Consider the following 27,500-nt stretch of genomic DNA (forward strand, 5'->3'; position numbering starts at 1 on the left):
ACTTACTGCCGCCAATAACTGGACAGATTGTTCCGTACACATTCCGGGATTTTCCTAAAAAGACAAAAAAAAAACATTCTTGCCTTGTCTGTCTCTCAGCCCATGTAAGTCTGATTGATGTGCCTTGTAATAAGTGACTTTAAATCAGGAGGTCAGTAAAGTTCAGCAGGCGTTGAGAGCATGCTGTACCTTACAGATTAGGGGGAATGTGTAGGCCTACATGGGCAGCAATAACTCAGGCTGACAAATGCATCAGCCAGGTGGGACATTTCAAAGTGTAGAGCTTCATGTTGAAGGTAGTTAGTTATTTCTCACATCTCTATATTAATGGCACATCTCTGAGTGGTTTTGATGTCTTGCTTTGATCATTGTATGGGTGACAGAGCACATATTTTGTCCAGGTGTTTGGTTCTATGTCATTTTGATTTGATTTGATTTGATTACGCTAGCAGCACACAGGGTTGCTGAAAAATATAGTGGCTAGTGTTGTCCCTCATAAGTGACAACAATTAAAATTAATTTTAAAATGTTTTATCTACTTCTTCCATTATCAATCCATGTGGAACAGACAATGTATCTTCAACATTAGTTATGAAACAATACAAGCTAGCCCACTGGATCCTCTTGATATGTTTTTTTTTTTTATCTTTGGGATAATGTACTGACCAGTACCCTTTGTCCCCCTCCCCCGATCTCTCCACAGCAGGCCTATGTGTCCTCCAGCCACCAGATGGCGCCGCCTAGTCCCAACACCAACAGTAGCAGCACCAGCAGCGCTGGTGGAGGGGAACAGCTGAGCAAGACCAACCTCTACATCCGTGGCCTTCACCCCGGCACCACTGACCAGGACCTGGTCAAACTCTGCCAACCGTAAGTGCATTTTAGCAGGTTTATGCGTTGCGTGCTCGAAGCTCAGGGCTCAGCTAGGTGAGTTGTCCAACAGTTTCCACAATCCAAGAAGTCTGTGCATGCCTTCATATTGCTATGAGGAACCAGACAAATTAATTATGTGAGCTCCTGGAGACTAACTTGATATATGGGCTGCTACTGGGTGGACTCCATTTCCAGGAAGTACTAGCTAGATAGCTATGGGATTGTCTTATCCACCTTCCACGTACCAACATATTACATTTGTTCTTCAGTCAACATGGCATTCTGTGCAGTTCAGTGCCCTCTTATCAGTGTTGCTGCTCATTAATACCAATCAAAATGAGATATTTGAAAAAGTGTATGATTTTGGCGCTAATTATGGTCCATTTTTTACGTTTGACATGGCTCATCTCATTAAGAATGTGACCAGTCTTTTCTCTCACCAGTCTTATCTCGACAGTGCTTAGGGATTAGTGTTCTGTGCTGTTTTCTGGCGATGGTTAGCTGTGATTTATGTGCAAAAATTACAGGCCACTTCCTCCTAAAGCAGGAAGTGAAAGGAATGTGCTGCCAGTGGTACGCTAGTAACCAAGCTAACAACCAATGTGTAGGCCTAGATAGCTTTTTTGCTAATGTGTTGATCACAGCCATTTCTACAACCATTAATATGGTAGGGTTTCAAGTCATCATTGCTGTTGAATCTTTTTCACTGTAGTCTACTTAATGCCCTATACTGACCTAGATTTTTTCCTGTCAATCCTTGGTTGAAGAACTGCAAAAGCTCCATGCTTTTCTTCTAAGAATATGGCAACTTTGGGAGCATTGTCGGCATCACCAGGCTTTGCGAAGGCCCATTTGCCAACTTTGCGAGGAGTGTCCGATACCTAAACAGGCATGTCACCACCATGCTATTTCCTGCTCCTGTGACTCAACAGGGAAACACTTTGATGTGTGCTGACATAGTGTGTGCTGTTAGCTCTTAATGGCTCTCCTCTGTCTGCTTGGCTTCAGGGAGGTTTCCATGACAGGATGACACACACACACATACACACACAGGTGCTACATCTATTTGCATTCTGTTGTCAGAGAGAAACACTACTGTTTGTCTCTCTTTCTCCATCTTTCTCCTTGTCTCTCTCTCACTAGCTCTGTCTGTTGTTGTTTACTGGACAATCCCAAAGTATGCCTCAAAAAAGCAGAACTATGGTCAAACAGTGTACGTACCGTAATGTCCTTGTAAATTTAGGAGAAGATGATATAACATCCCATTGGGGCAGTTTCTATGGTAAAAACATCATCAATAACATGCTTATGTCAGCAATACAGAAATAAAGAGGTTATTTCAGTAGGTTTGTGGTGTACATTTATGTATGTGTGCAATGTAAGTTTGCATATCGCTGTGAGTGTGAGTGTGTGAGAGAGAGAGAGAGAGAGAGAGAGAGTGTGAGTGTGTGTGAGAGAGAGAGAGAGAGAGAGAGAGAGAGAGAGAGAGTGCGCCTGTGTGTGTATGTGTGCGCGCGCTACTACCTTTAATGCAGTGAAAGACTACAGGGAAAAGGCAGTAAATCACTTGCTTCTTAAATCACCTATGACCTGCTTAGGAGGATTGTGTGATGCCGCCTGGAACTTTAGTAATGGGTGGAGAATTAGAGTAACAATGTTTCTGCAAAATCCCCAGACACAAAAGAAAAGATGAGGCAATCCATTTCTTAGAGCCTGACAGTCGAAGAAAAAGAGAACTAGAACAAAGGAAGAGGAGAAAATGAGAGGTTTCATGAAAGCCAGAGTAATTGAAAATAAGGTTGAGATATAGGGACAGATGGAGGGAGAGAGAGAGACTTTTGACTTTTAAAACCCCTTTATTGAACCATTGCATGGATCAAAAACACCTTAAAACACTACAGTGTAGCCCCACCCCCCACCCACCCCCACCCCCTCCAGTCCCCAAGGCATACCCACATATCACCACATAAATGCCAAGAGAGAGAGAGAGAGAGAGATGGAGCTCAGGATACAGTGAGAAGAAACCAAGGAAAGTTATCGACCCTTTCAAGAGAGTTCCATTATCAGCATCATAGTTGGCCCCACAAGGCTTCCGTTTTAACATTCCATATGTTATCTTAAATGCAGAGGAAGTAGATTGGGGCCCAAATAGAATGTTCAAGCATTGTTTTTGTTTTTATTGATGAAAGGGTCTATAGAGCGAGAGTGAAGGAGAGAAAGAGAGAAAGAGAAGGAGAGAAAGAGAGGGGAAAGTGGAAAGAGTGAGAGAGGGGAGGCCTAGCGAGGGGTACAGCTTCTCGCCGTGTCCCAGCATAACCTTCTCAGAAAAGGGAGAGAAGTGGAGGGAGACAGGCAGTGTGCAGTCAAGACAGCGCTGCTCCTCTCATATCGATCCAAACAGCCCAGCTTTCTAAACACACGGCTCTAGATCCGTCATTAATACTCCTGAAGAGACAGACTAACGCTGCCCTGGTCTCTGAGCCAGCTGTGTGTATGCGTGTGTGTGTGTGCGTGTGTGTGTGTGTGTGTGTGTGTGTGTGCGTGCACGGGCACTGTATACACAGAGAGCAAGCTGAGACTGCCACTCTCCAGTTACGCTATGTGAGCTGGAACTCGCTCAGAAAGGTGGATTAGATTCTGTGCTGTCCAGGAGACATCTAGCAAATGTCTCTCTGAATGTCCTTATTTCTCTCTCTGGCATCTCTGCCGCCTCCTTTTGCTCTTGCTTTAGTTTCTTTTCTCATTTCTCCCCCACGAGAGAAATGATTTTGAGAAAGAGAGAATGACAAACAACAGTCCCTTTTTTTTTAAATCTCTCTTGTAATCTTTTTTCCATGTATTACTCCAAGATGTATGGCTTTTACAAAAGCTTTCTCTCTCCACCTTCAACATAACCACACACATTTTTGCTCTGGGTTACGTCAAGGGAGAGACGGGAAATGATGTGTATAGAAGCATTTGGTCCACAATACTTCAGTTGGCAGAGATGGCGAAGGGTGGCACAGGAACAGAAATGGCACCTCTGCTGGCACACAAAGTGGCACACAAATCAAAGAAGTCCTGTCGCCTCGGAATCCTCCACCAAGGCAAATAAAGCTCTTCTTTTCACCCCGCTTGTCCACTTCGTACTTTCATTCCGTCATCCTATGGATTCTGGCTAACAAAGAGCGCGTTGATGGCCTGCGTGTCTGGGCCCATCCCACTTTCCAGTAACGGTTTCGGTTTTTTTCTCTATGAAAACAAACCCCTTCCACCCCCGGCCTGCCTGCCTGCCTGTTAGTATGTGCATGTTTTCCTGTCCGTTTATCTATCTGTTTGTCTGTCTGTCTGTCTGCTTGCCTGTCTGCCTGTTAGTATGCCTGCTTGCATGCTTTCCAGTGTGTTTATCTGTCTGCTTGACTGCCTGCCTGCCTGGCTGGCTGGCTGGCTGGCTGGGCGTCAGTGCTCTTCTCAGGCTCCCTTGGCTGGGTCTCTCTCTCTCTCTCCCTCTCTCTCACGCTGGCGGAGCGGTAGGCCATGAGAGACAAGTGAGGCGGGAGACGGTGTGCGTCTGGTGACACGCCATGCCAGATACGTCTGGTGACCCGGTGTCATGTCAGGCTGTTCCAGAGCCTCCGCTGAGTGAATGGAAAGTGTGAGAACGCGGTGTGTGTTCTTGTGTCTGCCAGCTCTCTGTGTGCAGTGCAGTGTTTCCCATACATTGACTAATCTGTGGCGGGGCGACACGGATTAATATTCTATGTTTAATTTAATTTAATTTAATTTAATTTAATTTAAATTAAACATAAGGTCAAATCCTTGCATTGCCATTGAGCTGCGCTTTTTACGCACGCAGCCTTCTCTTGCCCCGCCCCGCTCTCTCTCGTAGCCCGCTGCCACTCCTTTGCGTGTGCATTTAACAAAATATTCACGATTGTTGAAGGATTGTTGTTGCCACATAGAAGCATTGCATAGAAGACATCTGGCTAAATTGCTATTAAATCCGCTTAGCATCGTGACCATGCTGTGCAAATTTGTTCAAAACTGCTGCATTGAAGTGAACTCTGCTAAGGTCTTATCACAACATAGTAGGCTACATTGAAGAGACTAAACTAAGTTAAGTTATGAAATCAAGCAGTATCTCAAAGCTAACGTTAGAATACTGTTTGGATGTCGAATTTAGCATGCTTAGCCTACTTACAGCTGCTTGTCAATTTCGTTGAAGGGCTCATTTTATTGACTCTGACTCTGAATGTTTGCATAATCCCGATGTAAATGGATAAGTGTTTTCCAAAATTCAAAAGTGCTTGTCCCAAGGAGAAGTACGTGAACCTTTACTTTAACTATGTAGAAAAAGTTATGAATTGCATCCACACATCAGCAGCCTTTCAACTGTGTTACAATTGGTTCCCTCAAACGTCTTAAAGTGACAGGCACTCAATTAGACCTATACACTACCAAGACGATCTTAATACCCCCCCCACACACACACACACACACACCCCGTTGTCCAAGTCAGCTACCTCCACAAATTGAATCCAATTCTGTGGGAAACACTGCAGTGGTTCCTTTCTGCCATTGTGTGTGTTTGTGCATGTTTGTGCACCGTGTGTGTATTGTATGTGTGTGTGTGTGTGTGTGTGTGTATTAAATGGAGGATACAGAGCCGCTTTCGTATGCTGATTCGGCATTTCCACCCTAAGATCGTGTCCCTTGTGACATTTTTAGCATGTGGAAAGAGAAAAAGTAGAAGAAGAAAAAAAGTTGAGCTTCGGCAGACCTTCATTGGCGCTTGGCACTGCAGACAAGGTGCAATTAGCCAGCTCACCCCTACCAGGAAGAGTGCGCGCCAGTGTGACACTCCACATCTCCTCTTCCTCACACACACACACACACACACACACACACACACACACACACATATATATATATATATATTTACACATGCACACACCCGTTGTTGCCAGGTTGTCATTATCCTGTCATCACTGCTGAGATAATGTAGGCAGCAGTATGCCAGTTAAACTGGCATCATGATCACACCTTTGAGTATATCCATTTTTCTCCTCTCTCTCCCTCCCTCTCTTTCTCTCTCTCTCCCTCTGTCTGTCTCTCTGCATTTTTCCTCCATTATAAACTCTTTCCTTCAGTTGGGCTCCACCCCAGTTTCCCCCGTTGAAAGTGTGGGCTGGATTGGGGTTGAAGGGTGGAGGGTGATGGTGTTTTCACACCTATTCCTGTTCTCTTTTTCGCTCCTGCTTTCGCACTCCCCCTTGTATCTCACATTTACTCCTTTTCTGTTTTATTAAATGCTTTTCTTGTGGAATAGTACGGCAAGACGTACATATACACATCCATACCTACACACACACACTCACTCACACACACACACACACACACACACATACATACACCCTTAAGCCAGGGGTGGGCAACTAATTTCCCCATGGGGCCACATGACAAACTGGGACTGTTGAGGAGGGCCGGACCCAAAATACCGAACTCAAGTCTGAACTCAATTCTGTTCAATTATATTCTGTTCTTGTATAACATTAAGTAAATCATATGGTTTTGTTTACTAGTCGTAAGAACAGATGAAAATGTGAGAGAGACAAAGGAAAAACAGCAATATTTAATCTATGTCCAGTATTTAATCCTCATTCTCGAAAATGATTTTTTGACATTGACATTTTTTTTTTTTTCAGTTTTCAAAGACTGATATAAAAAAGTACTACAATATCTATATATTTAGGCTAGGTCATGAAAATGTGAAGGAGTCAGTACAACCGATAGGCCTGTGCCACCATTTCATCAACACTCAGCAATATTTCATCATTAAATCATTACCATCATTAAATTAACTCTATGCAGAATTAGACTACGAAAATGTGGAGCAGACAATAGTAGGCTGTCATTAGTTAATCAACATGCACAAAGAAAACTATTTTAAAAATGTAGGCTATGTTTTTGCTTTAACTTTATGCACATAACTGTGATTGGTCAACTTGCTCTGTTTGTTGCTCTGTGGCTTCAAGCAACCTGTGGGTAGTAGCATCATACTAGTTCGCTAACATAAGCTTTGCAAATAAACTCAGACATATTTTGGTTACAATTACGGGGTTATCCGATTGTCTGAACTGTCTATCTGCCAGTAACGTTTTGAAATGAACACTTCGTATCGCCAACGAGCAGCAGTAGGAGTTCGTTCTAACAACCTTTGCGGTGGTGAGCGACGCAGACATAAGAGACACAAAACTTTGAAAGGTTTACGCCGATGTAAAGGCAACTGCATTGTGTCGACGCAGAAGCATAAATTCTATTCACCAGCACATCAGTGAGGGTGTTTACGTCGTATGCATCCACGCACAAATGTATGGGCGTACAAATAGCAGTCGCTTTCAAAATAAAAACAACGATATTGATTTGCATGCATTATCTCTATGCTAGGCTCTTGACTATTGTTCTTTCACGGACCTTACGCGGGCCGGTCAGGGAAAGCCCACGGGCCGGATGTGGCCCGCAGGCCGTATGTTGCCCTTAAGTGCCTTAAGCACTCCTACCACTTTAGCACAGACGTGATTTCAAATGTGTGGTGATGTTATCGTACCTATTTCCTCGAGCAACTCAGCCATTTCTGAAAAGGCCGGCTGAGCGGCCATTGAGCCTCCTCGGTCAGGTCTAATTCTGTAGCGTGCTGGGAAAGGCCTCCTCTCTCCCCCCTCTCCTTCTCCTCCCAGGCCTCAGTGGAGGGAAGGGTGGGGTTGGGGAGGGAAGAGGAGCGGAGGGGAGGTGGGGGTGCGGGCGGATGGGGAGGTGGAGCAGGGGCTGGGGTTGGGGGACTAATTTGAGGCTCGACAGGAAGCAGAGGATTGTGGGGGAGAGTGAAAGACAAACACTGGGGCTGGAGGTCTGCTGTGACCGGGAGACATACACACTCGAACACACACACACACACCAACACACACACACACACACACACACACACACACACACACACACACACACTCACTCACTCACTCACTCACACACACTCAAACACACACACACACACACACACACACACAGAGAAAGAGAGAGACACACACACACAGAGAAAGAGAGAGAGACACACACACAGAGAGAGAAAGAGAGAGAGACACACACACACTCAAACACACACACACACACATACAGGTGGCAGCTTGTGTATGTGTGCCTGTGTGCTTATGAATGTGTTTGTGTGTGTCTCTTTCTCTCTCTCTCTGTGTGTGTGTGTGTGTGTGTGTATGTAGGTACATGCATGTGCTCGTACGTTTGTAAATGTGCTTCATAGTGCACCACCAAAGAGAAGCAGAACAATGCTGTTTTGACTGTGAAAAGTGCATTTAAGTTGAGGTGTAGCATAGAAAGGTGGGAAGTAGGTGTGTGTAATTAGTGTCATTTGAACACTTGTGTCTGTGTTACAGTTTTGTAATGTGGGAAGAATCAAACTTGTGCATGTACGTGTTTATGAGTGTATGCTTTTTCTGTATACTGTTTATGTGTGTGCGAGAGGAAGACCGAGACCATATGTTGGGCATGTATGGAATGTGTGTGTGTGTGTGTCTGTGTGTTACTCCCTCTGTCAGCGTGTATGTGTGAAATGTGAGTGGGCCTGAAGCCTGAGGTGAAAGCTGTAACTCAGTGTGTGTGTGTGTGTGTGCGCATGTGTGTGCGTGTGTGTGTGCGTGCACGTGAGAGAGAGAGAGAGAGAGAGAGATGAGTCTGGTATGCTAGAGCTGAGAGCCGTAACTTCATTAGGACGGAAACTAAAACCTGAGCACGCTGAGGAAGGAATACCAGAGTGATTAAGTGGGTCAAAGTTCAACTGAGAAGCATCTTCTGAAACTACACATACACACACACACACACACACACACACACACACACACACACACACACACACACACACACTGAAACTCATAAACATACACAAAGACTCGGACACACACAGTGGGTCTCTCTCTCTGTGTGTGTGTTTGTAAATGCATGTGGATATTGACTGGAATAATACCCTTTGTCCAGCCTGCGGGCACCCCATCTGACCACTCATTAGGCCTGAATCACTCCTGCCCTAATCAATGCCCTGCACTGATGTCAGTGTGTGTGTGTGTGTGGGGGGGGGACCTCTGTGCTAATAGGGACTGTGACTGATTACTGTGTTGATGCTGACAATATGCATCTATGGTATCAATAGTCCTTGTATGTATTGTTTGTGTGTGTGTGTGTGTGTGTGTGTGTGTGTGTGTGTGTGTGTGTGTGTGTGTGTATGTGTGTGTGTTTGTGTGTGCGTCAGTACATGCGTACGTGTTTGTGTTTTTGTGTGTTTGTGTGTGCGTCAGTACATGCGTACGTGTTTGTGTTTTTGTGTGTGTGTGTGCGAGTGCATGCGTATGTGCAATCTGTGTAATCTGTGTAAGCGTGTGTGCAATCTGTGCATGCGTGCGTGCATGCATGTGTGTGTTTTACCTCCTGACCCAGTGCTTTTTGCAGACACTTATCTGTCATCTGTGTTCTGTTGCCTCAACACCCGCAGATCACCAACACTAACACATTCTGACTCGGTCTCATCTTGAGACATCAGGAACTCTGCCACTCCCCATCTCAATCCCCACTAAAGTATTCTCTGTCTCTCCCCCACTAAAGTATACTCTGTCTCTCCCCATCTTAATCCCCACTAAAGTATACTCTGTCTCTCCCCCACTAAAGTATACTGTCTCTCCCCATCTCAATCCCCACTAAAGTATACTCTGTCTCTCCCCCACTAAAGTATACTCTGTCTCTCCCCATCTCAATCCCCACTAAAGTATACTCTGTCTCTCCCCATCTCAATCCCCACTAAAGTATACTCTGTCTCTCCCCCACTAAAGTATACTCTGTCTCTCCCCATCTCAATCCCCACTAAAGTATACTCTGTCTCTCCCCCACTAAAGTATACTCTGTCTCTCCCCATCTCAATCCCCACTAAAGTATACTCTGTCTCTCCCCATCTCAATCCCCACTAAAGTACTCTGTCTCTCCCTTTCTCTCCGTCTTTATCTCCCCCATTCCATCACTGCTCTCCATCTCTTCTCTATCGGTGTTAGTCATGCACGCACACAGGCACAGAGAGAAACACTCTTTCTCCATCACTCTCTCACCCTTATTATGTCTATTTTTAAATACAATCTCTCTCTCTCAATTCAATTTAATTTATGATGTTTTTTTTAATGCATTTATTGTCAAACAGCCATACAAAGGATTAGGAATGCAAGGAATGTAAATGCATTGTGTTGACTTACTTGTGTTACAGGGACACTGATAAATGCCTGGTTGTATAAAAAAGTGAAAAATCGTACCACATCCTTGTGATTTTAGTATTGCAAAATATTGCATTTTAATGCATTATAAGGCTCACAATAGAAAGGTTGTGCTCACTTGTGGTCAGTTGCCTCTATTTTGCATTTACATTTAGTCATTTAGCTGACTCCTTTTATCCAAAGTGACGTACAACAATAAAGGTACAATAAAGGTACAATGCTATTAGGATATTGTTAGTGCAGCAATATGTAGCATACTCATTTCTGAAAAAGAGAAGGTTTACTGAATTTAAATTCACTTTTTAGGGTCAGTTTGATGTTCATCGTACTTTCACTGGTCATTTGGTTTCTCCAATGTTCCAAATATTCCTCTTTCGAAATAATCTGATTCTAAGTGTTGAGTAATATTTTTTGGTACTGAGTGTGTGAACTTCAGTACCAGCTGTTTCGAAGGACTCTTCACTGAGTTCAGTTAGTGGGCTTTTCGTGCCTCAAACAGGAGTCTATTGTAATAAATCTAGAGTAAGAAGTCAGAAGACTACAGGGTTATAGTACAAATAACCACCAACAGTAATAATATATAGGCTGCACTCTGGAATTACAAAAATAAAGCTTTATTAAGTATAGTGTATAGTATAGATACTCTTTTAATCTTGTGAAGGAAATTTGGTCTCTGCATTTATCCCATTCGTGAATTAGTGAAACACACAGAGCACACAGTGAACACACAGTGAGGTGAAGCACACACTAACTAAGAGCAGTGAGCTGCCTGCCACAGCGGCGCTCGGGGAGCAGTGAGGGGTTAGGTGCCTTGCTCAAGGGCACTTCAGCCGTGGATGTGGGCATGGGAGAGCAGTGCTCAGCCACTTCCCTAGCCCACATTTTTCCTACTGGTCGGGGATCGAATCGGCAAGCCTTCGGTATCAAGCCCGGAGCCCTACGAAGCCCTCACCTGTAGGCCACGGCTGCCCCAATATTAATAGAGATTCTTGCAGTGGCCAATCTGACTAGAATGGTTCAGATAAAAGTCCCTTTACACTTCACAAATAATCCCATTGACAGGTAAATAACCATCGTAATGGTATCACACCAATATACATATTTATGTTATATATAATATAACATAAATATACATATATAATAATATATAATATATAATCACAACTCACTACATGCCACACCACACAACATCCCCTTAGTGTACACCTTGTAGTGTAGTCGTGCACACTGATTGGACCCCAGATTTCACTGTCATACTGAGCAATGGTATTATGCTCTTACTAAGCATTATTTTATTGCATAGACTGTGGGCCTTTTCTGTGAGTACATTATTAACTGCTATGCTGAAGCTTCCTGATCCTGTAGTGCAGTGGTCGCCAACCCGTCGATCGCGATCGACCAGTAGATCTTTAGGACTTGCCCAGTAGATCCCGAGAATAACAGGACAATTAAAAACAGTCACCAAACTCCCACATGTTCACCAACGTTTACAGGGCGTAGCCTATTTCAGTGTGGTTTAGGATAGCGCATGATTTATTCAAGACATAATGCGAGAAATTCCTGCATACATTTACAGTGCTGCCTGTTAACGTTAATCTAATAATGGAGCAGCGTGAATGCTGGACCGGACGAACCAACTTCTGACTTGAACCGAACGTAACCCCATGCAGACACACACACGCGCACAGCACCACTTTGCAGGTGCGCTCTCTCTCTCTCTCTCTCTCTCTCTCTCTCTCGCAACAGGACTTGTCACCGCTGAAGTCAAATTATGTTAGGTGTTTCTACATCAACTGCTAACTGACAGAAAATAAAAAACAAAAGTTTAGCGATCAGGAATTTGTTCTCCATTTGAAGAATGTAATCGATTGCGGACGTGCACAGACACGGAGTGCATTGTAGGCCTAGGCTTAGGTTACTTTCACTTTCTAGAGTACGCATTAATTACGTGAAAGATGCTTCATACCAAAACAGCGATCAAACATCAAATTAATCATGACGTATTGTCACAAACACGTACTCCAATTAGAAAATCAAAACCAAAATCATGTAAGTAAAGACTATGTTAAAGTGTTGTTATCTCATTGACGCCTGTATAAGGGGGTGGAGGATGTGATATTTTTGACCTGATACATTTGCCTAAATAAAAGGCCTTAAATTGTAAGTATTTTAGCTTTGATTTTCTTTTGACGCTTCAAGGTAGATCTTGCCTTTGTTCAGGGCGAGGTTAGGGATCTTGGGCTCAAAAAGGTTGGTGACCACTGCTGTAGTGCAAAGGCCGTGCTCTGGGATGTTGATACCTAGATTGAATGTGTCTATGTTCCTAACATATGGGCTTCTTCCTGAAAATCGGGACTCTTGCTTTCTCTCTCTTCCTCTCTCTTCATCTCTCTCTCTCTCTCTCTCTCTCTTACTCCGTCTCTCTCTACATGTCAGGAGCCAACACCAAATAGTATATCCAGACTGTATGAGTTGTGTACCCTGCAAGCATCATTACTGGCTTCCATGATCTCTCATGCAAAGCTTGTTTTATGTTCACAACAGCAAAAGCAGACGAAGAGTTGAGAATGGCCACAGACCATAATAGTTCTAATAACATGTTATAGCTTCATAGCTGATTGTGGAAGTTTATGCAAGGTCAGTTTCCATTTTCACTTGGATTTGCAATGTAATTATTCCACAGCTGAGGAGTTTTTTGAGTAGACCATACTGATTTTGAGGCCAAGTTAAATGAATCTAATAAAATAGCAGGGAATGCCTTTTAATACATACCCCTATATGCTGTGAATTACAGGCATCAGGCAGGAGTTCAAATGTGTTTGCACACTTCTAAACTGGATGGGGCACATTATCCTTTACCTTGGGAACAGTTTGTTGCTGCAGATAAAAGCACACAAGCACACAACGCTCCTGGGCATCTCTCTGACATACATTCAGCAGAGAGCCACTGTGTTGGTCAAACGAGTCTGGCTCTGTCAGAGTAAATCAAAGTGAAAGTCGACAACGCCTGAACCATCTCCCGCATGGCCTGAAACTGGTTGAGCGCTAGGACCCAGAGCAGGCTGGTCCGTGGCAAGCCGCACAGCCAGAGTGAAAACAGAGGGCAGGAAAAGGGATGGGGGGGTGGCGACAGAGATTCCTTAAAAAGAGAAAGAGAGAGAGAGAGGAAAGGAAAGCAAGATAGGAGTATAACAGTGCACAGCATTCATCTGCCTTTATCGCTGTAGCTCCACGAAACACTTCTGGCACTAGGACCTAGTGTGTATTGGCCAGAGCGGGGAGGGGGAGGGAGGGGTTAGAAGGCGCAGTGGAGGGATGGAGGTCAGGAGCCGTCTGTGTCTCTGGCGCCATCGAGTCACAGATCAGGGATCAGTCAAACTGTAAACACCCCACCGACCGAGATGGGAAGCACTGGGAGACGTGTAGAGGGCAAGTGCTGTTCCTGGATCAGGGCGTTGTGTATTTGGGCGCCTGTGCAAGTTGTCCTTAAGATTAAGTACTTGTAGGAGCCAGCAGGAACGGAAAGAAAGAGAACGAGGATAGAGAGAGGAAGAGAAAGAAGGGAAGAGGGCAGGCGGAGAGAGAGAGAGAGAGAGAGAGAGAGAGTAAGGAAGAGAGAGAGAAAGGGAGTAAGGGAGGAGAGAGAGGGAGAAAGAGAGGCGCTAAGAGGAGAGCGAGTGGAGGAGGGGTGTGGGATCAGGTTACACATGGCCTGCCCTGTCGTCACTGAAGCAGCACAGCACGTCACACAGTCAGAGTCTCCTACAGTAGAACAAACTGAGTCATTCAGCCAGTGTAAAGCACAGAGAAAGAGAGAGAGAGAGAGAGATGGCAAGAGAGAGGAAGGCTGGAAGTTAGAATAAGGGAGAGAGAGAAGGAGAGAGTGAGGAAGGAGAGAGAGGGAGAGAAAGAGAGAGATGATAAGCATGAATAAGTAAGAGAGCGGGACAGTGCTGTGGAAAAAAAAACAGGAAAACACTGAACAAGTGAAAGAGCATGTGTGAGAGAAAAGCAGTGCTCAAAACTAGACACATTTTTTCAAGTGTTTTTGTTCTTTTTGTTGAAGAGAGAGGAGAACTTTCTCACATAATGGCTGAGGCCCTCCAGCCTTGGTGCTGCTAGTGAGACAGAAAGCAAGGGAGTGGCAGAAAGCAAGAGAAGTAAAGACCCAATAAGAAGAGAGATAGGGGAAGGAGAAAATTAGTCGAGCCCAGATGAAGTGCACTCTAATGTAGACACACACCACGGGCCTCTCCTCCTCCTCCTCCTCCTTCACCACCACCACCACCTCCCCCTCCTCTTCTCCTTCTTCTCTTTCTCCTCCTTCACCACCACCACCACCTCCTCCTCCTCCCCCTCCTCTACCACCAGTCCGGTATCTGCAGCGTGCAGCACCCGACTCCACCAGCACTGCACACACACCCTACCGTGCAGCTGTGTAGATCCAACACCACCCATGCTCCTGAGGGAGAATGCTGTAATGTTGCTGGAATGTAGCACAATGTTACAGGAGATTATCTGGCTGCACTACACTCCGAAAAAGAGGTGCAGTTTCCAACCCTTAGGGGTTACCCGCCATCTACAGTGGAGAGACAGAGAGAGAGAGAGAGAGAGAGAGAGAGAGAGAGACCTACATTTTTCACTAATGCTCATTCACTCTTAAAGTTATATAATTGTGTTTGATGAAAGATTATTCGTTTTTTAGCTAAGTGCTAAGAGTGTAGCGGATTGTTTAGAGAAAGGTCGTTGTGTTACCCATGCTGTGTGGGCACTGTGGTGCCAAGCATAGCACTGGGCACAATGCTAAGCCAGTCAGCATGGCCAAGGCCAGCTGGGGTGAGGTGAGCTTCCCAAGAACGCGGTGGAGGTCTGGCCGCCTGCAGTACAAGCCCCCTGGTTGTTGGTGGAGGCCGAACAAAGAGGACCCAGTCAGCCAGGGCATATGGCACGGCAGTATGGAGCTGGTTGTACGTGCCTTTTAGTTACTGAGGTGGAGAATGAACATAAAAGAGGAAGTTAGAGTACCTTGAGTGATTTAAGTGGTAGTCACACTTATGACATAAACTTGTTATCAGGTCTCATGTAGTCCACGATTCTATTGTTCCAATTCAGTGAATTACTCCGAATCGTCATCTGGCTGAACATTCAGGGATTGCAATCAACAAATCTCCTGTGTTCATACAGTACACAGTTCAGGCCATATCAATGGGAGACAGGTATAGTGGCTCAGACCAAGCAATAAACAATCTCAGCTAACCAGCATGGTTGCAGAAGGGAAACGTCCTTTCACAAAACTGATGCCAAACTGCAGAGTGCATTATTAAGACACTGAGATATTGAGGCATGTGTTTTGGTAGTTGTAGTGACTAGCTTGAAAGTTGAAGCTGTGAAACATTTCAGAAAGTGAACTCAGGCACTGAAAAGGCACTGAGAAATGAATTGTGTGTGACGAATATTACGTACACTTACGAGTCCTTATTCTCATATAAACTCAAAGACGGCTCAAAATGATGTTTAGTAAGTAGGTGTTTATTTAGTGTTTATTTACGTAGTGCATCTTTCATGCACAGAATGCAACACAAAGTACTTTACGCACAGAGATAAAGACATAACAAACAATTAACATTTGACTTAATCTAAATCATACAGGGGATATGTTACTTTGAAACAAAGGTTTTATGCAGCAGGTCCTTGCAAAACAGCCTTTCACATCATTCATTCATACAGTACACTGTTATTTACAGCAGCAGAGACTATACAACGATCTGGTCCAACGTACCACTTACACTTGAAAGGAACACGACAGAATACGGCATGGGACAATGTTGTTGCATGTGTTCCATAGTGCAGCCTGGGGTGGGGCTGTGGGCGGAAGGGGTGAAGCAGGTCTTGTTTCTGTCTAAGGCGAGGCAGGAGTGTCTACAGACGGCCAGGCAGACAGGTGGGAAAAAAGGAAGAATCTGGAACAAATTGTTTTTGTCCCCGAGGCGATGTCTCACCCAGCACTGGAGAGAGAGAGATAGAGAGGAGAGAGAGAGAGAGAGAGATAAAGAGAGAGAGAGAGGAGAGAGAGGGAGAGTGAAAAAAACACAAAAACAACACCAGAGAAACCTGGTTACTGTACGCACACAGACACAACCAGACACAGAGATACACACACACACACACACACACACACACACACACAGACACAGAAAGAGAGAGACAGAGATAGATAGATAGAGAGAGAAAGGGAGGGGGGAATATTTTACGGTCGTGTTCTGTCTGTGTCGTGATTGCATTATTGAAGCTCAATTAGCACTGGGTGGGTGTGTGTTGGTGTGAGTGAAAATGTGTGTGTGGCAGAAATGTGTGTGGTCTACCATACACACTCTGCAAGTGTGTACTTGTTTAAGGAAGGAACAGAGTGTTTTCTTTGCTTGTGTGTGTGTGTGTTTGACTATATACTGATGCTGTGTCTGTTGGTGTTTTGCTTAGGTATGGGAAGATTGTATCCACCAAGGCCATCCTGGATAAAACCACCAATAAATGCAAAGGTGAGAGTTTGTCGTATCCTATTACAATATAGTAATACAGGCCACTTGTATGGTCTATAAATATATGATTCTCAGCCAAACAACATTTATAATATCTGTTTGTTGGTAAATGCATTTGTGTGCTAATATCTGTGTGTGTGTGTGTGTGTGTGTGTGTGTGTTATAGGTTATGGCTTTGTTGACTTTGACAGCCCAGCGGCAGCACAGAAAGCAGTGACTGCCCTGAAAGCCAGTGGCGTGCAGGCACAGATGGCCAAGGTAAGAGAGCATCATGCACACACACACACACACACACACACACACAAATATAGACATGCACAAATGACAAATACACACACACTGTTACAAGCACAAACACACAAATGACAAATGCACACACACACACATACAAACACAAACACACCCCGCTATTCTGCTACACAGTGACAAATCATAGCTCACACACCAGGGCTCGAGACTAACTTTTTGCACTGGCTGCACTGGTGCGCCTAATTTTTTTTTCTTAGGTGCACCAGCACAAAAGTTAGGTGCACCCACATTTTCAACCACATCGCATTTAACACCGCAGCAGGTTCACTTTTTTTCCTTAATTGCTGTCCTATATAGGTTGTCCTATGACTTATGATTTACAATTCTACAAGAAAAGTAACTTAATGAAGTGTTGGTGCTTTAAGTGCTTCACTGAGCTGAAATTTAAACTTAAAAAATCTCAAGATGAATTAAATAAAAATAACAGTGAGTAAATGAACAGTGCACGTCTTTTAAGGGCTTCAAACTGCACATCTCATCGCTCAATGTCTTACATACTATCCTTCATGATCTTTAGGCCTTGGCTAAACCAGCTCGCCATGCTAGCATCTTCCATAGAAATGTATTTGAGCACAATTTAAAGAGATGTTCCAAGTAGCCTGGGGGATTTTTATGTGATTTTGCAATGATGATTGCAATAATCATTTGACAGTCCCACAATGCAATTTACTTCTTAATTTTAGTATTTTTAAATTTTCAATAAGATGGATAGATCACTATGGTTAATGCAGTAACAAAATGGTAGGCCTATTATTATAGGCTATTGCAATGACTTCCCATGCTCGATCTAAATGTGTCCATTCAATTCACCGTACACAATGACCACAGTTATACATGCAGGGAATATTCGGGCTTTAAATGTAGCAGCGATATTCGGTTTGCGCCAAATACTGGATTAAATTGATTGATGCTATCAGAATGAGTTTACAAAACTCGTGCGCAAAACGAATATTGCTGTTGAAAACCGGATTACTCCCTGCATGTAACTGCGGTCAATGACGCACTCCTTTTCGGCGATATCTGTATCTCTGTCGTTTGCGAAGGCCTTGTATGCATTGTTCGCAATTTTAAGACGTCTTTTCATCTGCAATGACTCCTATAAATTTGGCGCAAGTGGCATTCCTGTACGTCGGGTTTACGTTCAAACTATTTTTCTGGTGAATAATTATTTCGGACTGAACTTGGTGAAGGGAAGTTTTACTAGGCCTATCGTAGGCAACGATAAACTTGATCTTAATCTCGGGCTCGTCTGATCAGTTTGCTGCTGCCAGCCGCCGAAAGGCAGTGGGAAGAGGGGACATTTATCTCGGCCTATGTGACCACACTGTAATGCAACTACATCCACTCTGTTTATCTGACGGGTCTCTGACCTCTCTCTCTCTCTCTCTCTGCAGCACACGCATTTTCAAATTTACACACAGGCACTGGGCCACGGCCAATCAGAGGGGAGGTCCCGCCCTTCACTATCTGTTATTTGTTTAAACCACGATATTGGCCAAATATGTGTCTGTTGTTGAACCAAAGGTAGAGTTTCAATGCGGACACTCTCTCGAATAGCTGGTCGCACCGGTGCGACCTCCGTTTTTTTTTTAGTCGCACTTTTGAAAAATTAGGTCGCATATGCGACCAAATTGGTCGCACTCTGGAGCCCTGCATACAGTATCCCTGTTCGCCTCATAGATGACTCCATTTCCCAGCAGCCTCCTTTTCTCATACCCCCTCCACTCAAATACACACATCAATTTCTTTGTTTCCTACTCAGCGCATCACCATCCTGCTTGTAATCCATAACCTATGAACCATCACCAGTCCCATTCACCCTCATGCAACTAGATGACACACTGTCGCTCTTGTGCGACAGTTCCTTTCGGTGTGCAGCGACCGCATTTACACACAGATTGGACTCTCACTCTGTCCCTTGCTCAATCCAAAGCGCCCTCCCTTCATGGGGTAGTTCATCCTGGCTATAGCAGTGTGTGGAAGGGGGAGAGATTTTTAGAGGACTTCCAGCGGTTTCTTTGTTTAAGCTTAACTGATCTACAGTCCCCCCATGAAGTTACGGAGCTATCATTCACAAACATTTATCCAAGTCACCAAGAAGTTTGGCCCAGGCTATTGCTATTGTTATTGTGGTTTTATGTAACTGCATAAACCACACGCTCTTGCGCACGCACGCAAGCACACACACACACATACACACACACACACATACATACGCACGCAAGCATGCACACACTTTGTACAGAGCCAAAGGTTAGCTATTCATAAGCTGCCCAGTTCAGACTTGGCATGAATGCAAAACAAACTATGCATTTATGATTGAGATTGTTAGCTTTTGTTAGTGAGTGAGTGCCCTATAAAGACAAGGATACCCACTAGCACGCACATACAGTACAAACACAAGCACGCACACACACTTTCACATACGCACACACACACACACTTACACACACATTCACACATATGCAAACATATGCACACATATGCACACATGCGCACACACACACACCCACACCCACCCACACACACACACACACACTCTGTGGTTATGTAATGATTCAAAGATAGTTTGTGGCCTTACATGATACATGGGAATAAGGAATGTTGCACTTGATGCACTTTAGATAAGGTTAAGCCCTGTTTGATGCTATTTCCTGTGAGAGTAAATATATGTATATGTGTATGTAATACTGTGTGTCTCTCTGGTGTGTGTGTGTGTGTGTGTGTGTGTGTGTGTGTGAGCAGTTCATTAGGGGTCAAAAGTAATTTTAGGAAGCATAATCTGTTGACACAGCAAATATGTGTAGTTCAAACATGCTCATGCAGCATTTAGCTATTGTGTGCACTGCAAAATGTGTGTTAGTGGGAACTAACTCTCACAAACACGCGTGCACGCACAAACACATGCAGCAGCTATGCTGTGTAGCAAGATGTCATTAGTATGGGCCAGGCTTGGTGCTGCGCCGTTGAGCTGGCTAGCCGACGCCAAGGCTTCGGTCTGCACTGGCTCTGCTCTCACACATTACACACTGAAATTTGACCCCACCACCACCACCACCACCCCCGCAGAATTAAAATGGCCACCTCAGCAGTGCTGTGTAACACAACACAATGTGGCAGCACACGTCCTGTGCCTGTGAAGGCACCATTTCAGAACACACTGGTGCAGAGAGAGAGAGAGAGAGAGAGAGAGAGAGAGAGAGAGAGAGAGAGTCGGAGTCAGACCAATGGAGAGGATAAGAAAACAAAGGGACCATGTGAAAATAGCCTGTTCTTTTTGTGCCGTTTGGATTTGTTCTTTTTTTAAAGTGACTCCATCGCACAGCCCCAGGTGCAAATTTTTGTGCACATGCACAAATACTCACCATACACCTGGGACAAAATAGTAGGTCTAGACAGACTTAACCACTGTCTTTGTTTGTGTGTGGGTGTGGGTGTGTGGATGTGTGTGCGCACGCATGTGTGTGTTTGTATTTGCGGATATGTTTATTGGAATGTGACAGTGATAAAGACTAACCCCAAACCCAGCGGAAACAGAGTGTCAGAGAAAAAGGCATGGATAGAACGATAGAAACTTTTCCGGCGACAAGGCGAGGTAGAAAAAAAGAGAAACATAGCAGGAGAAATAGAACCAGAACATAAATGCTGGCTTCATGCCACAGCCCATGGGGCTGGGTGGGGCAAATGCATGACTGTTATGATGTTTCTGTTAGTCAGTCATTCAGAAATCTTGGACTTGGGATTGATGACTCTTGGTCAACTTCTTAGGAACAGAAATGTTTGGGAAGTGGTGGTTTTGTTGCGTAACTGTCCTTATCTGTGTTGGAGAGAGTTCATGCTCCTTACCACAAAAAAAGAAACAGGGAGAAACACTGGTTTCACAATCAGGGCCCAGTTTCCCGATAACGACGGAGACACGCTCTTAAGAGGGTTTTCTACGATTCATCTCACGATCGTTCGCTTGGTTTTTCCGACTGTTTCCCGAACATGCTCGTAGCGTGAACGCGCGTGCACTGCTCTTAAGATGCTCTTAAGGGGAGCTGTCCACGTTAATAGTTCTGAAATATCCTCTAATTTGATGGTGATACAGACTAAACCACATGTTCCTTTCTCTGCTTTTACCTCACAGGCCTAATAAAATATAGCCTTCACTTAGCAAAGATAATGGCAAACTATTCTGGCAACGTCTCGTTTCATAACTTGATTGCATTTTTGTCCGTTTTTTTTTTTATCACATTATTATGACCATTAAATGTAGGCTATGCTATTTTGCACGTTAAAATCTGATTCATCACAGATAAACACAATAAAGAATGGGAACGTAAGTTGGATTATGTATTCTAAGTTGTAATTACTCTGTATGTCCTGTTGGTGACCTCAGTGAGAAGTACTGTTAAGACGCTCTTAGCCGGTAACGAGAACTCTGGAGCACTCGTAGATCTACGAGTGTTTTCATGACGTTCTTAAGCTACGATGGTTTCAGGAAACAGTCGGCAAATCTTAAGACGTTCGTAAGAGGGACTTTACGACGCTCTTAGGCTAGGGCTGCAGCTATCGATTCTTTTAGTAATCGATTAATCTAGCACTTTATCGATCGATTAATCGGATTTTTTTTTTTTTTTTTTCATTTTTAAACAACCAAAACAAATAATGCATAACGAAAATGACATGGCTGTAAAATGATCAAGCAATTGGCACAGAGGTATTTATTCTAACTCCAACATCAGGCTACAAAACTAAACCCATTTATTGCAATTTACCCATTTAGTGTTTATAAGTGCCAGTGCCAACAATTAAATAATGTCCAAAATGCTCTCTGTAAAATTGCAGCCTCTTGTGCATGACTTAGCTGGCCGAACAAAGCTGTCCATACTATTTTATGAAGTGCTCGGAGGGAGAAGAGGGAAAGCAATTTAATGCATTAATATGCACAACAAGTTTCATGCTGTAATCTAGACCTGACATCAAAGTAAATATCTGTTTTATGTAGATTTCTACACCTGCAGCATTTACCATTAGGCTACTAACAAATAATTTTACAATTAGGCTACTAAAAAATAGCCTACCATTAGGCTACTAACAAATAATTTTACTATTAGGCTACTAAAAAATAATTTCTGGGGTGAGCCTATTTGCTATGGTAACCTAGCAACCTGTGTGTGTGTGTATGTGTGCACGCGTGCGGTGCGTGAGGGAAGATGAGTGTGCATGCATGTGTGTATAAGGGGTTCTGTTTTAGGCATACTGTCTTGCAATTGAACGTGAATAAGTTTACTACTTAAAAACATCAAAGCTAAACATTATATCACAACATCGCTACAAATACAGTATGTGATTAAAATCAGCCAACATCAATGTAGGCTATAGGCTACGTAGATGATAGATAGGCTAGATAGATTGATAGATGGCCTACTTTATTGACGCTTGGTAAAATACAGCATGGAGTGGATGTTTTCGGTTCAGATGCTTGTTCTTTTCCCTTTTGAGTATGTAATGATCCCAAAACTTTACTTGAAAACATCTTGACTCCGCCAGCTAAATTCAGAATGTATCACGATTCACGCGCTAGTGGTGTGCTTCCTGAACAACGCTCCGTGTGGAACAATCAGATCCCTGCACGTCATAGGAATTTAACGAGGCTTCGAGGCAGGGTTTTTGCCTCGAGTAATTTTTGTAATCGAGTTATTCGAGTAAGTCGATGAATCGTTTCAGCCCTATCTTAGGCTTAAGATGCTTTCGGGAAACTGGGCCCAGACATGTATGATGATGTGCCAGGAATAGAACTGACACAATTTAGATATGTAGTTGTGTCCCCCCCCCCCCCCCCCCCCCCCGGAACCATGCAAAATGCCATGTCCTTTGAAGATAAGTCATTGGAAGAACAACGTATTTGGTTAGGAGATTGAGAGAGAGAGAGAGAGAGAGAGTGAGTGAGAGAGAAGGGCTGAAAGGAGAGAAGGAAAATAAATGGTGCCTCCTGGGAAGTTCATCATAAGTACACCCAGTTGTCCTCCTCTCCACCCCCTGTCCCTCCCTCCCTATCATTGCTGTTTTTGCCTTCTCTCTTTCTCTCTCTTCACATTTTTGTTGCCATTTCATCCATTACCATCATCTCTGTCTTATCTCTCTCTCTCTCTCTCTCTCTCTCTCCCTCTCTCTCTCATTCGATCATTCGTTATAGAAACCCTGGCTTTGTACGTCTTCTCTGTTTCCATTTCTGCTCCCGAGAATTTCATTTTCCTGGAGCTCTATGACTTTCTACCACTTTTTACCTCCATACTCACCCAGCAGCTCACACATCTTGCACCGCCCTCCTCATACACACATGCACACACGCACTAACACACACACACACCACACACACACACACACCACACACACACACACGCACACACACACACACACTTCACACATCCACTGCATCTTTCGATGATCTTCAGACTGAAGGCATAATTGTTAGCGCCTGCCAGGCTGTTTATGCCAACACATACCGTATTCACATTTCTGAATGTATCTCTCTTTCTCTCTCTCCCTCTCCTCCTCCATCTCTCCCTCTCTTTGTTGTCTCTTGTCATCCTCTCTCCACCTCAGCAACAGGAGCAGGACCCCACTAACCTGTACATCTCCAACCTGCCCGTGTCCATGGACGAGCAGGAGCTGGAGGCCATGCTCAAGTCCTTCGGGCAGGTCATCTCCACACGGATCCTGCGTGACGCCAACGGCACTAGCCGTGGAGTGGGTTTTGCCAGGTGAGGTCAATAAGGACCTGCAGTTGTTCCTCCTTGCAGAGCTATTGTTTCGAGATGATTGTGATGAGAATGCTAATGGTATGGGACATTATGCAGGGTTGATTATGGGACATTAAACTGAAGAAACTTCCATTGAATTTGATGTTACTGTTCATATAGGATGATAAAAAAAGTGAGAGAGTAAATAAAACCAAACCAAACATATTATCACATGTATATAATATAATATGTTTAAGTCAATATACTTTTCCTCATGGTACGTTTAGATTTTGGTGTGTAAGAGCCATGTCTTGACAAAGAAGACTTGACTTAACAGTACACAATGAAAAATTGACTGTTCTCTGGACGTTTCTTATCTGTGTTCCAGGATGGAGTCAACAGAAAAATGTGAGGCCATAATTCAGCATTTTAACGGCAAATACATCAAAACTCCTCCCGGAGTACCAGGTGAGGCTTGAGGTCTACTCAGCACCTCCACTAAACATGGGCCTCTCGCCTCAGGCATTATGAACGGCATCTTTTAGCTCATTTGTGAATTCAAACCACATAAAAAAGGATTTGTATTAAAAAAAATATATTTTTGAAAATAAAAATGAATTGTAACACAGTATAGTAGAAGTATTTAGTTATTTTATTTAGCATTTTCTTAGTGATTTATGGTTTGGAAAAATTACATAAATGCAAAAAGTCTATCAAGAAACAGTCAATCCAATCCAAAAATATTGAATGTTGTTAATGGTCTGCAGTTCCATTCAGTTTTTAGTGTGTGGCACTTAAACTCCTACTTTTCTACATAAGTAACAACGAGTTCTTTGTCATGATTTGATTTGTGGTCAAACTACCATTATGTAACAGTCTGTATAGGAGACAGTGAAGCATCTGTCCTGCTGATTTGTGAAGCTAAGCTTGAAAGGCAGTCATTGGCTGTTTTTGCAGACCTAGAAACTTGAATGCACTTTTCCCTTACACTCTAAGGTCATCTTCGACCTACTAACTAATTTCAATTCTGTTTTCATGAATGCCTTGTTTCTTTAAATGGTTTAAAAGCCTTACGGGTCTCAGGGCCTTGTAGAAACTTGCAAAGACAGCATTTCCTCTTCTCACCTCAGCTATATATAATAATATATATTAATATTATAATATTTATTTATTTATCATATATTTATATAATATTTCCATCTGCTTCTTAATAAATGAGCTGTGCTAATGCAGTTGACACTAAGAGATTGTTTCAAAGGTACTCAATTGCAACTTTGTTGTTACCTCTTATCTATCTGCATGGTATTGAAATAAATGTGTACCAACTCACCAACTTGAAACAAATATTCTCCAAGTCAGTATTCTATGCTTGTGCATCTCCCCGTGTGCTTTGGGGGAGATTGTGTGTGTATGTGTGTGTGTGTGTGTGTGTGTGTGTTACGTTGCTACTTATACCCTTAAGAACTGAGTATTGTGCTTGTTAAGTTATATATCACTTAAGTTAAGTGACATTGTGAAGACCTGGTGCATCCTACTGGTCCATAGGTTTGCATATGTATTGTACTGCATTCTTAATATTTGTGTCCCTGTACCATTTTCTTCATGTGGACATAAATAAACGGTTAAAATGTGTGTGTGAGTGTGTTTCTCCCACATTTATGCTGTTATCCATATTCATACTGTTCTCTCTCTGCTTAGTACCCACGGAACCCTTGCTGTGCAAGTTTGCAGACGGGGGGCAGAAAAAGCGCCAGAACCAGGGAAAGTACCTGCAAAACGGGCGGCCCTGGGCGAGAGAGAGCGAAGCGGTGAGCAGGGGGCAATCTGCGACATTGGCAGTCTTGCTTCTATATCTTATATATATAAAAGCTTTAGACAGTTACTACAGTTAGACAGTCACTTTTACTCGCTCACTTTTCCTCCATACGTGTACAAATATTCATGTCTGTCTAACCTGACAGTGCTAGTGTGCTGTGTGCACCTAGCCTGCAGGAGTTGATCCTCTCGCTGTGAACTCAAATGACCTTTTGTCCTGCAGGGCGGGATGACGCTGACGTATGACCCTACGGCCTTACAGAATGGGTAAGTGTGATCAGAAACCTGCGCAGACACAGGCCTACCCCAGACACTTACACAACTCCCATGGCCCAAGGGCTTCTCGGCGAACGAGGAACACCTGGTGGCGACGCATGGTATTGCTGCTGTGCCGCTGGAGCATGTAAACTCTATGCCAAGTCACGAGAAACTAGAGCCACCACGAGTCTGAACAGGGGTTTTCTATGTGAAGAGCATTCAATAGATTTTAGGCCAAAGAGGGCCGCATAGATTTTGTTGTCGTAAAATGACAAGCGGCAAGTGGCAAAATGATAAGCATTACTAAATGGATTACTGTTTTTTTTATTCTACCACCAAAGGAAAGGTCATGTGAGACAGGAAATGTGAGCACCATGATTCATTTATGTGCCATAATAGAAGGGCACTTAATAAGAAAATGTATTTGGAAATAACAGTCTCTCTCTCTCTCTTTCTCTCTCTCTGTGTGTGTGTGTGTGTAGGTTCTACTCACCTCCTTACAGCATTGCACCAAACCGAATGATTGCTCAGACCTCCCTGTCTCCGTATATGCACTCTCCTGTCTCATCTTACCAGGTTAGTACACACACACACAACACACACACACACACACACACACACACACACACACACATACAATCACAACTAAATAAAACCATCTCATTCAATTTTGTTCCAGTTGACATTTTGTTTTTGCCACTGCACTTCATCACTTCAAAATGATGGGTCTGTCATGTCAGTCTTAGTTAAGCTCGGAGGTTCTTTTGTGGGAGTCGCTCACGGACTGTGAGAGGTGAGGATTCTGCACTGCAGTGGTGGCTGCGCCGCTGAAATTATACCCAAGGTCACGTTTCAGTGTCCATTTCAAGGGCGCTTCCATTCTGATCAGGTGCATGGAAGGGATAGTGCACCTGCAGCAGGTTGCCTCTTTGTGTGTGTCAGTGTGTGTGTGTGTGTGTGTGTGTGAGAGAGTGAGAGACAGAGAAAAAGAGGGATAGAGAATGAGAGAGAGAGAGAGCTAGTGTGTGTGTGTGTGTGTGTGTGTGTGTGTGTGTATTTGTTAGACAGAGAGAGAGGGAGAGAGAGTGTGTGAGTGTGTGTCTGTTCACAAAGGCATGTGTTTTGGCTGGGAGCCACAGGATGATGTGGTCTGTGTGTGCGTGTGTGTGTGTGTTTGTGTGTGTTCGCTTAAAGGAAAAGAAATTAAAGTAATATTGACAGTTTGACAGTAAAACATACTACCCTATGGGCATGATCTCTCTCTCTCTCTCTGTCTCTCTCTCTCTCTCTCACAGACACACACACCAGACACACACAAACACACGCGCACCAGATACACACACACACACACACACACACACACACACACACACACACACACACACACTCTTCCCACCTTCCATCCCTCTTTTCCTTCCTTTGTCTCTCTCTTTGTATGAGACACCTGCACTGGGTTCACAATGCCGTCTCCTCACACTGCTGAGTGAATAGGACTGGATGCCTGTTTGCGTTTCTGTCTGACTTGGTTTGTGTTTCATTATCTGGGGCTTTCAGTGTCAGTGAAGTGCACAACTTGTTCTGATCAAATTTCCCGGTTTCAAATTTCAAATTTCCCAGTTTCCCTTATCAGTTTTAAAAAAAATATCTGCAGATGTCTCTTTCTGTAAACACTTGTCTCAAGATAA

The 27,500-nt window shown here is 43.8% G+C and overlaps 1 protein-coding gene across 2 annotated transcripts in view; it reads left to right on the forward strand.

The window, feature by feature from the left end:
• LOC121707006 (RNA-binding motif, single-stranded-interacting protein 2-like) overlaps positions 1–27,500 on the forward strand; it is a 53,243-nt gene that overhangs the window by 16,121 nt on the left and 9,622 nt on the right. For both annotated transcript variants that reach the window (XM_042089201.1, XM_042089200.1), the window contains exons 2-9: positions 704–870; positions 16,647–16,705; positions 16,872–16,963; positions 23,606–23,763; positions 24,131–24,210; positions 25,441–25,550; positions 25,781–25,824; positions 26,298–26,391. In XM_042089201.1, coding sequence (XP_041945135.1) covers positions 704–870; positions 16,647–16,705; positions 16,872–16,963; positions 23,606–23,763; positions 24,131–24,210; positions 25,441–25,550; positions 25,781–25,824; positions 26,298–26,391 — 804 coding nt within the window. The remainder of the gene's footprint in view (positions 1–703; positions 871–16,646; positions 16,706–16,871; positions 16,964–23,605; positions 23,764–24,130; positions 24,211–25,440; positions 25,551–25,780; positions 25,825–26,297; positions 26,392–27,500) is intronic.

This window comes from Alosa sapidissima, chromosome 4 (genome assembly GCF_018492685.1).
Source record: "Alosa sapidissima isolate fAloSap1 chromosome 4, fAloSap1.pri, whole genome shotgun sequence".
Classification (NCBI taxonomy): Eukaryota; Metazoa; Chordata; class Actinopteri; order Clupeiformes; family Clupeidae; genus Alosa; species Alosa sapidissima.